General features: G+C 48.1%; 1 protein-coding gene across 1 annotated transcript; it reads left to right on the plus strand.

The window, feature by feature from the left end:
- Window positions 1-440: 440 nt before the first annotated feature.
- On the plus strand, window positions 441-11,303 carry NSMCE1 (NSE1 component of SMC5/6 complex). Its single transcript, XM_075285963.1, has 8 exons — window positions 441-493; window positions 3,485-3,602; window positions 4,862-4,983; window positions 6,343-6,420; window positions 7,023-7,169; window positions 7,616-7,732; window positions 9,768-9,888; window positions 10,620-11,303. The coding sequence occupies exons 2-8, from the start codon at window positions 3,491-3,493 to the stop codon at window positions 10,727-10,729; spliced, it is 807 nt and encodes a 268-aa protein (XP_075142064.1). The 5' UTR covers window positions 441-493; window positions 3,485-3,490; the 3' UTR covers window positions 10,730-11,303.
- Window positions 11,304-11,650: the final 347 nt, after the last annotated feature.

Raw genomic sequence — 11,650 nt, forward strand, 5'->3', positions numbered from 1 at the left:
TACCCCTGTGTACCCCTGTATACCCCCCTGTATATACCCCTGTGTACCCCTGTATACCCCCCTGTATATACCCCTGTGTACCCCTGTATACCCCTGTATACCCCCCTGTATATACCCCTGTGTACCCCTGTATACCCCCCTGTATATACCCCTGTGTACCCCTGTATACCCCCCTGTATATACCCCTGTGTACCCCTGTATACCCCTGTATACCCCCCTGTATATACCCCTGTATACCCCCCTGTATTTGCTCCGATCATTACTCGTGTCCAAAGGAGCAGCTGCAGCCCCAGAGCCGGGAGATGTTCCCTAGGTAACGGCCTGTACAGTCTGTGGTATTAGGCCGCCATCTAGTGATCGATCTACATATTACATCCGTCCTTCTTACTGCGCGCAGAGGATCCACGCATGCGTTCTAGTACTTTGCTCACTACGCCTGCGCACTAAGGAAGAGGCTGATTTCCCTCGTAGATTGCGTTGCCGCCATTTGCCGGTAGAGTGTGAACTGTCTGTACTTACTGGGGTTTCTTGCTGCGTTACTGGGGCCCGGGGTGTGTAGTGAAGAGCAGCAGTTGTATATGTTATATGTCTAAGCTTACAGAATGTCAGTGTGTACGTACTAGAGAAAACGTGTGTGTGTATATGTATGTGTATATGAGTAGATCAGTCCTACATTGAAGCTCTGTGGGGTTTTGGGCGGTCACAGACCACGTGATGTCATGTTCATCGGTCACATGACCTGAATGGTCCGAGCTGCAATGCCAAACACGGCCACTATATAGTGTGGGGCGCTGTGAAATAGTGAAGAGGTCGCAGCTGAGTGGCCAAGAGCCTCTGCCCATCTTTAAAGGGGTCGTTCTGATGTCTGGACGCTGATCCTGTCTCCACATGGCAGGGGATAGGTGTCCGTTCACTGGATCCACCTGTGATCAGGAGGACGAGGATCCCAAAGTTTCCCCCCAAGGTCTCCTAGTGAATGGAGCGCCAGTGCACATGTGTGACCAACCTGCCATTCACATCTATGGGGCTGGGGGCGCTGTAGAGTAATACACGGTAGTCCTGGCAGCCCCATAGATGTGAATGGAGCTCAGTCACACAAATGCTCTGGTGTCCTGCTGATCACGGCGGTCCCCGGCGGTCACACACTTATCCTGTGTCCTGTATATGCGATGTTATAGATCGACAGTGTGCGCTGTCACCTTCCTGGTACTGGCCCCGTGGCTGGAGATAATCTAATGTCTCCCTACAGTCAGAAGGAAGTGCCGAACAGTCTAATGTCATTACAGGACTGAGGAATATTCCCCCGACTGTACCCTAATATAGCCCTGTACTGTCAGAGGGGGGCGCTCCTTACTGCCCAGCATATCACCCCAGCCCTGCAGATAGATAGGTTACTGTCACCAGGACCAGCATATCACCCCAGCCCTGCAGATAGATAGGTTACTGTCACCAGAACCAGCATATCACCCCAGCCCTGCAGATAGATAGGTTACTGTCACCAGACCCAGCATATCACCCCAGTCCTGCAGATAGATAGGTTACTGTCACCAGAACCAGCATATCACCCCAGCCCTGCAGATAGATAGGTTACTGTCACCAGAACCAGTATATCACCCCAGCCCTGCAGATAGATAGGTTACTGTCACCAGACCCAGCATATCACCCCAGTCCTGCAGATAGATAGGTTACTGTCACCAGAACCAGCATATCACCCCAGCCATCAGATAGATAGGTTACTGTCACCAGAACCAGCATATCACCCCAGCCCTGCAGATAGATAGGTTACTGTCACCAGAACCAGCATATCACCCCAGCCCTGCAGATAGATAGGTTACTGTCACCAGTACCAGCATATCCCCCCGCCCTGCAGATAGATAGGTTACTGTCACCAGTACCAGCATATCCCCCCGCCCTGCAGATAGATAGGTTACTGTCACCAGAACCAGCATATCATCCCAGTCCTGCAGATAGATAGGTTACTGTCACCAGTACCAGCATATCCCCCCGCCCTGCAGATAGATAGGTTACTGTCACCAGAACCAGCATATCACCCCAGCCCTGCAGATAGATAGGTTACTGTCACCAGAACCAGCATATCACCCCAGCCCCGCAGATAGATAGGTTACTGTCACCAGAACCAGCATATCACCCCAGCCCTGCAGATAGATAGGTTACTGTCACCAGAACCAGCATATCACCCCAGCCCTGCAGATAGATAGGTTACTGTCACCAGAACCAGCATATCACCCCAGTCCTGCAGATAGATAGGTTACTGTCACCAGACCCAGCATATCACCCCAGTCCTGCAGATAGATAGGTTACTGTCACCAGAACCAGCATATCACCCCAGCCCTGCAGATAGATAGGTTACTGTCACCAGACCCAGCATATCACCCCAGCCCTGCAGATAGATAGGTTACTGTCACCAGTACCAGCATATCCCCCCGCCCTGCAGATAGATAGGTTACTGTCACCAGTACCAGCATATCCCCCCGCCCTGCAGATAGATAGGTTACTGTCACCAGAACCAGCATATCATCCCAGTCCTGCAGATAGATAGGTTACTGTCACCAGTACCAGCATATCCCCCCGCCCTGCAGATAGATAGGTTACTGTCACCAGAACCAGCATATCACCCCAGCCCTGCAGATAGATAGGTTACTGTCACCAGAACCAGCATATCACCCCAGCCCCGCAGATAGATAGGTTACTGTCACCAGAACCAGCATATCACCCCAGCCCTGCAGATAGATAGGTTACTGTCACCAGAACCAGCATATCACCCCAGCCCTGCAGATAGATAGGTTACTGTCACCAGAACCAGCATATCACCCCAGTCCTGCAGATAGATAGGTTACTGTCACCAGACCCAGCATATCACCCCAGTCCTGCAGATAGATAGGTTACTGTCACCAGAACCAGCATATCACCCCAGCCCTGCAGATAGATAGGTTACTGTCACCAGTACCAGCATATCACCCCAGCCCTGCAGATAGATAGGTTACTGTCACCAGACCCAGCATATCACCCCAGCCCTGCAGATAGATAGGTTACTGTCACCAGACCCAGCATATCACCCCAGCCCTGCAGATAGATAGGTTACTGTCACCAGAACCAGCATATCACCCCAGCCCTGCAGATAGATAGGTTACTGTCACCAGAACCAGCATATCACCCCAGCCCTGCAGATAGATAGGTTACTGTCACCAGACCCAGCATATCACCCCAGCCCTGCAGATAGATAGGTTACTGTCACCAGACCCAGCATATCACCCCAGTCCTGCAGATAGATAGGTTACTGTCACCAGACCCAGCATATCACCCCAGCCCTGCAGATAGATAGGTTACTGTCACCAGACCCAGCATATCACCCCAGCCCTGCAGATAGATAGGTTACTGCTGAGTTTATCTATATATAAATGATTGTATGATCTTCTCAGTAAATACTTACTTCTTTATGACAATGGCGCTATTTATTCCACAGTGAAGTATGGCCATGAATGAAAGCCACCAACGTTTCCTCCAAGTTCTTATGTCCCATGGGATAATGGAAGGCTCTGATGTCAGGAAACTACATAGACATTGCTGTGAAGTACATAAAGGTCAGTCCCCTGTTACTGTTCTGTTACAGTAGGAGATTGTATATAAACCTAATGACAAGAGATTCTGCAGGTTACAAATCTATCTCTGATATTCAACTTTGGCGCCCGATTTAATGTAAATTGATGATTTTGTGGTAATAAAAGGAAGAAGTAGCAGCAGCAGTGCCCTGCCCGGGTATCTAAGGCTGTCACGAAAGCCCGGCCAAGACTCCCCCAAAGCAATTTCCACTTCATTTTTATAGGAATAAAACATAATTTATATGAAAATGAGTCTCCAAAGCGGAAGAACATATACATATCGGTATGTTTGGAAACTGTAGAATCTCCTCTATAAGGTCCTGGGATTAGGTCTATACCCAATGTACTGCTGGCAGACTCCCTTTAAAAGAAGTCTGTCACCATGTATGGAATGTAAGCCCTACCCCAAATGTAAGGCCCACCTGAATGTAAGGCCCACCCGAATGTAAGGTCCACCTGAATGTAAGGCCCACCTGAATGTAAGGCCCACCTGAATGTAAGGCCCACCCGAATGTAAGGCCCACCCGAATGTAAGGTCCACCTGAATGTAAGGCCCACCTGAATGTAAGGCCCACCCGAATGTAAGGCCCACCCGAATGTAAGGCCCACCCGAATGTAAGGCCCACCCGAATGTAAGGCCCACCTGAGTGTAAGGCCCACCCGAATGTAAGGCCCACCCGAATGCAAGGCCCACTCGAATGTAAGGCCCACCCGAATGTAAGGCCCACCCGAATGTAAGGCCCACCCGAATGTAAGGCCCACCCGAATGTAAGGCCCACCCGAATGTAAGGCCCACCTGAATGTAAGGCCCACCTGAATGTAAGGCCCATCCGAATGTAAGGCCCATCCGAATGTAAGGCCCTCCTGAATGTAAGACCCTCCTGAATGTAAGGCCCTCCTGAATGTAAGACCCACCTGAATGTAAGGCCCTCCTGAATGTAAGACCCTCCTGAATGTAAGGCCCTCCTGAATGTAAGACCCTCCTGAATGTAAGGCCCTCCTGAATGTAAGGCCCTCCTGAATGTAAGGCCCTCCTGAATGTAAGGCCCTCCTGAATGTAAGACCCACCTGAATGTAAGACCCACCTGAATGTAAGGCCCTCCTGAATGTAAGGCCCATCTGAATGTAAGGCCTTTTTCACCATGAACACTTCATTCCTGAGATATTTTATATCTTATTTATTGTTATTTGTATTAATAAAGTTTCTTCTTCTTTCCACGTTTCGTGTTTAACTCTTGCAGTTCACTACGTGCACGACAAGCTGGATGACTTTGTGGCTGTGATCAATAAGCATTTGCAGCCCCTGTTTATGCAGATTAGGAAAGGCACAGATGAGAATGACGGCAGAAGATACTACTCTCTGGTAGGTCGGGCTCTCGCCCATGACACTGTGCAGCCATCCAAGTCAGCTAATAGGCAGATACATTGCACTCTACTACACATCTTATACAAGTCCTTATAATCTACTTATACAGCACCAGAGCTATACAGTGTACAGTGCCGGGAGCAGATTGCTCTGTCCACTACGTAGTAGCCATCGTGTCTGCCTCCAACTATGTACACAATGTCATTTCTGACACAGTCAGGAATTTTAACTTAATACGCATCAGTTCATGCTGTATATAAAAGCGCATTCCCGACTGTGTTTTTAGCTCAGATTCTTTTACAGCTAGCATCTTAAATCTTTGCAACACATGAAAGATGAGAATCAGCAGAATAATCTTTGAGAAGTAAGCATGCCTTCAGAGCGCCGTGCATGCCTCCGCCTCCCAAGTTAGTGTTAGAGATGCTGGGAGTAGGCGGGGCTTGTTGTGACTTAGGAGAGTGTGGGTGGGGAGACGTGAATGCATCACTCACGTCTCCCCTCCCAGTACTCGCCCACGCTCTCCTAAGCCACAAACCCTGCCTTCTCCCAGCATCTCTAACACTAGCCTGGGAGGTGGGGGCATTCAGGGCGCTCTGAAGGCATGTAAAGGAGAAAGAAGAGGAGCGAGAAGAACGGGGAGCGGCAGCGGATCTGTGCAGATAAGTTGAGCGATCGGTATCGGAATACTGTTCCCGATCTTTTTTAGGCTGGACCGGAACCCGATCACAATTGTGAAATTTAATCGATCGCCGATCGGGATCCAATCTTTTCCGATCCCGATCGCTCAACCCTATACATTACAAAAATGGTTACCAAATACCCCCCAATACAATAGTGAAAACCAAGGGCGGGTTCCCACCTGCTCCATTTTTTTTTTTTTTTAATTGGAGGCAACGTCCTGCATGTCCGATTTTGTGTCCGGTTATAAAAAACGCTTTCGCCGCAGAGACCAGAAGACGCTCACGGGCGGTCACTTTGCAAACCCATTGAAATGAATGGGTTTGAAAACTGACTGACGGTTTCCGTCTCCTATCTGGCTTCTCGGGCAGAAGATGGAAACTTGCAAAGTGGAGACCGGGCGCAGGTGTGAACCCGCCCTGAGATGTACATTATATCTGCCATATTGGTGTCATTAAACTCTATAGCTTGCCCTATAAAAAATCCCTTATACGGTTACATTAATGGGAAAGTAATGGAACGCTGTGTCTTGTGATAGGCAGTGACAAAAATAAGACAAAAAATGGGTGAAAACAGGCCAGTTAAAGGGAGTGTATGTCTAATACAAGAGTGTTTTTAGTACAGAGCAGTCTTGCTTGCAGTCTAGTAACACCTCCCATGTCTTTCTTTATTCATTAGGTGAACATTGCAGATAATGAAGTTACTAAAATGGCCATGGATTATGCAGAGAATGAGCTGGAGTTATTTAGGAAGGCGGTAAGATCTGTATGACTATTCTTATACTAGTGACGCTTGATCGTTGTTCTGGTCCGTCAGAAGATCAGAACAAGGGACCGGCGAACCACTAAAATAACGCTTACACACGGAGACCTGCAGACCCCATTGACTGTAATGGGGTTTGCTGTTTTGATACTGGAATTGGACGAAAAAGACGTGGCGTAAATGTGAACGTGGCCTTCGCCGCTTACCAGAGTTTATCTTGTATAAAGGAATGTTCTGGGCCCTGCACATTGGATGGGTTATTGGTAACTGATCAGTGGGAATCTGACGCCTGAACCCTGACTGATGCTGATAGATATAGGGAGCGACTGAGCTGCTGCTATATGGAAGGTAGATGCAGGCTCCGTCCACTGTATAGCGGTGGCGTCAAGGTACCAAATCTCTGATGGGAGCAGGGGTTGTCCTGGCTGTGACCATGTCTATGGCTTCTGGTGCCCAGATAGGTCATCAGTATGGAAAACAGGAGTCGGGGCATTTGGTATATGGTGACGATGGTCCTCCTCACTGCCGCACAGTATTACGGGGCTGTAAGTAACTTCTAACACTGTTTCTTCCTATTCACACTCTCTCCTGAGCAGATGGACCTGATTATAGACTCGGACAACGGTTTTGCATCTTCAACAAACATTTTAAACCTCGCCGACCAACTCCAAACCAAGAAAATGAAGAAGAAAGAGGTCGAACAATTACTTCAGAGTTTTGTGCAAGACAAGTGGCTTATTGAGGTGAGTTGTTCTCTCCTAGATGCAGCACTTACTTCTCCAGACCTAGGTATTGTATAATGGTATATGGCTGGTTACTTTATCAGACCTAAAATGCCTATTTGACCTTTAAACAGATCTTCCCTATTTGGCGGCTGCTTATTATATTATATACAGCAGTCTGATGGCCTCGGGCCTCTGTATTTGGTTAAAGAATGAACAATATCCATTGGTTTGATTTGAGTCCTTTGTTTCTCACTCCCCTTATCCAACTATTGACAACCACTGATCTGTCTGTATTACTTCACTGAACAAGGACCAGTCCATTGATGTATATGACATAACATGACATGGGTGATACATATCCTGCTACATATTAGTGCATGCGGTATTTTACCAGCTCTTTCAATGTGTATATTGTATGTATGTCTACATTTATTTTCTCCTTTGTTTTCCTTCTGCATCTGTAGAAAGATGGCGAGTACAGCCTGCACACCCGCTGCATAATGGAGATGGAACATTATATACAGAGCACCTACCAGGACATGGTCAAAGCTTGTAATATCTGCCACAACATCGCTATTCAGGTAATTGCTTGGAAGATTTTAGTGACTAGTATCAGGGCTAACAAAGGGGAGGGCTGATGGCTTGGACTATATCATTGTTATCCTGCATACTGGTGAGGCTAGTAATTTAGGCTAACACACTGACTAAGTTTCACAGGTAAAACTAGATGTGTCAATCTAGGCGTGAACTGTGTGACATATAATGAAATAGTTGTGGAAAACACCATTTAATTCAAGTGACAGTAACCTATCTGTCTGCAGGGCTGGGGTGATATGCTGGGTCTGGTGACAGTAACCTATCTATCTGCAGGGCTGAGGTGATATGCTGGTTCTGGTGACAGTAACCTATCTATCTGCAGGGCTGGGGTGATATACTGGAGTCTGGTGACAGTAACCTATCTGTCTGCAGGGCTGGGGTGATATGCTGGGTCTGGTGACAGTAACCTATCTATCTGCAGGGCTGGGGTGATATGCTGGTTCTGGTGACAGTAACCTATCTGCAGGGCTGGGGTGATATGCGGGTTCTGGTGACACTAACCTATCTATCTGTAGGACTGGGGTGATATGCTGGGTCTGGTGACAGTAACCTATCTATCTGCAGGGCTGGGGTGATATGCTGGGTCTGGTGACAGTAACCTATCTATCTACAGGGCTGGGGTGATATGCTGGGTCTGGTGACAGTAACCTATCTATCTGCAGGGCTGGGGTGATATGCTGGGTCTGGTGACAGTAACCTATCTATCTGCAGGGCTGGGGTGATATGCTGGTACTGGTGACAGTAACCTATCTATCTGCAGGACTGGGGTGATATGCTGGGTCTGGTGACAGTAACCTATCTATCTGCAGGGCTGGGGTGATATGCTGGGTCTGGTGACAGTAACCTATCTATCTGCAGGACTGGGGTGATATGCTGGTACTGGTGACAGTAACCTATCTATCTGCAGGGCTGGGGTGATATGCTGGGTCTGGTGACAGTAACCTATCTATCTGCAGGACTGGGGTGATATGCTGGTTCTGGTGACAGTAACCTATCTATCTGCAGGGCTGGGGTGATATGCTGGTACTGGTGACAGTAACCTATCTATCTGCAGGGCTGGGGTGATATACTGGAGTCTGGTGACAGTAACCTATCTATCTGCAGGGCTGGGGTGATATGCTGGTACTGGTGACAGTAACCTATCTATCTGCAGGGCTGGGGTGATATGCTGGTTCTGGTGGCAGTAACCTATCTATCTGCAGGGCTGGGGTGATATGCTGGTTCTGGTGGCAGTAACCTATCTATCTGCAGGGCTGGGGTGATATGCTGGGGTCTGGTGACAGTAACCTATCTATCTGCAGGGCTGGGGTGATATGCTGGTTCTGGTGACAGTAACCTATCTATCTGCAGGACTGGGGTGATATGCTGGTACTGGTGACAGTAACCTATCTATCTGCAGGGCTGGGGTGATATGGTGGTTCTGGTGACAGTATCCTATCTATCTGCAGGGCTGCGGTGATATGCTGGTTCTGGTGACAGTAACCTATCTATCTGCAGGGCTGGGGTGATATGCTGGTTCTGGTGACAGTAACCTATCTATCTGCAGGACTGGGGTGATATGCTGGGTCTGGTGACAGTAACCTATCTATCTGCAGGGCTGGGGTGATATGCTGGTACTGGTGACAGTAACCTATCTATCTGCAGGGCTGGGGTGATATGCTGGTACTGGTGACAGTAACCTATCTATCTGCAGGGCTGGGGTGATATGCTGGTACTGGTGACAGTAACCTATCTATCTGCAGCGCTGGGGTCTGGTAACAAACTACCTTTTAATATAAGCTGATTTACAGACCTGTCACCACTAACCAATATCATTGAAACTGATTTGTTACTCGAATTTTAGGCAAAAAACATTCTGCTCCTATTGCAGAGACCCCATATATATATATACACATAAGAAGTTGATCCATATCAAATCCAACATCTGTGAATGGAGATGAATAGCTGTTGTTCTTGATGCGTCTTCCAGATCCTTCTCACTTTGATGAATGACTTTGTTTCCTCCCTTTTCCTTCCTAGGGTCAGGTCTGTGATAACTGCGGTGTTAAGATTCATTTGACTTGTGTGGGAAAGTATTTCAAAGGCCAAGATGAGCCGCGCTGTCCCCAGTGTGCTGAAGCCTGGTCACAGGAAATTCCCAGTAAGTTGGTTTATGACTGATATGGTGCGATGGAGACTGGTGCTGGTTATTACAACCCTCTGTGGTTTGGGTGGGAGGAAGATACCTCGGACTTTACAGCTAGACATACAAGTAGTGACAACAATTCTGTGAAGGTCAAACACTTGTCTCATTTCAAGAACCTCAGTCATATATATATATATATATACTAGCAATACCCACGACTGTGTCTGCGGCTTGGTTCCTGCCCTGCTCAACACCCCCATTGCTCTGTAGCCGTCGCGACCCCGGCCTCCCCTTCCCACCACACACGACTCCAGGCCCACCCTGGCCTCCCATTTCCCACCTCCAAACGCAACCTCAGCCTTCCTCCCTCCGAAACGCAACCTCGGCTTCCCATGGCCACCCCCCCTGCAACCCCAACCAACCGTTAACTCCAACCCCCGCGACCCCAACCTGATCCAAACCCCCCGACCCAAACCCTTCCCCCCCCCACGAACCCTGACCAACCCCCTTCCCAAGGCCCAACCCCCCCCCGAACCCCAACCTCGGGGGATGTGGGGCAGACTGTGGGTTTGTGAACCACGCTGCAGCTTCAGTGTGTGAACTTTTCATTTTCCAGTTTCATTTCCTAGTCCTGACAGTAGAGGGATCGTTGTCAGGATCAACTTTTTATGTTTTTTTTTTTTTTTTACTTTTTCTAGAAACATTATGCCGGGCTACAATTAATAACGTGATTTTATACTTCACAGGATTGTCACAATCAGATTCCCAAACTCCTTCCACCTCCCAGAGAGAGACAAGAGCAGGACCGAGGAGAGGAAACAGCGTAGCCGCGGCCACCAGATCGAGACGATCCTAACAAAACCGTGACGCGAACCTTTGTAATATTTTGCACAAACGTTATACTGGATTTTCAGCCAAAGTGGAAAACCCAGGGGGGCGAAGGATGGGGTAAATTGTAGAAAAGAAGCTAATAGTCACCTATCAGTTTCATCCCCTGCAGGAACTGGCCAAGCCAGAAGCAAAACGGGTCAGGGGACCGCTGCGGCCGATCATATATTGGGTACCAGTGACATCACTGTTCATACATCCCCTGTACCCAACGTGTGACCGCTGAGTGCCTGTACAGGATGACACTGGGGTAGAGGAGTGGGGGTAGGCGGCTACCGCTTCCTTCTTTACAATAGCCCACTCTTGGCCCTTCGGGTTTACTCATTTTCCTAGAATTACTTTGATATTTTTTTTCTATTGAAGCAATTTCTATTTAAGCGCAGAATCTTTTCACAGGTTTATTGCGTTTCATAGTTTAATAAAGTTATAACGAAAATAAGGACCAGACTTGGAATGGTTAAACCTTATCCTTAAAAGGGGTCTCGGACATTAGACACACGCGGCTGCCTCCTTGTCTATTCGCCGTGCATGGTATTGCACCGCTGATACTGGGACGCATTTCACACAACTATAACGGTCCTGCTCGATCTCGCTGCCGATTTCCATTCGTCTTAGAATAATTGGCAAGTGAAAGCTGCGGTGGAAAGGGAAGAGGAATTCGAGGCTGAAGTTCACCGCCTATTCCTCCTCTGTTTCCACCATAGCTGCAGACAAAGGTTCTCAGCTTCTGGATGTAGAGAAGAATATTCGCACTTATTGGCAACACAAAACTCTCAAAATGATGAGAAGAATAAACATGTATAAAAATAAAGTGTATTCAGTCCCGCAGAACCTTTCATTCTATCAGTGACATTACACATTGATTTCAGTTTCCTGACTTAAAGGGAGA

This window comes from Leptodactylus fuscus, chromosome 8, assembly GCF_031893055.1.
Source record: "Leptodactylus fuscus isolate aLepFus1 chromosome 8, aLepFus1.hap2, whole genome shotgun sequence".
NCBI classification, from domain to species: domain Eukaryota; kingdom Metazoa; phylum Chordata; class Amphibia; order Anura; family Leptodactylidae; genus Leptodactylus; species Leptodactylus fuscus.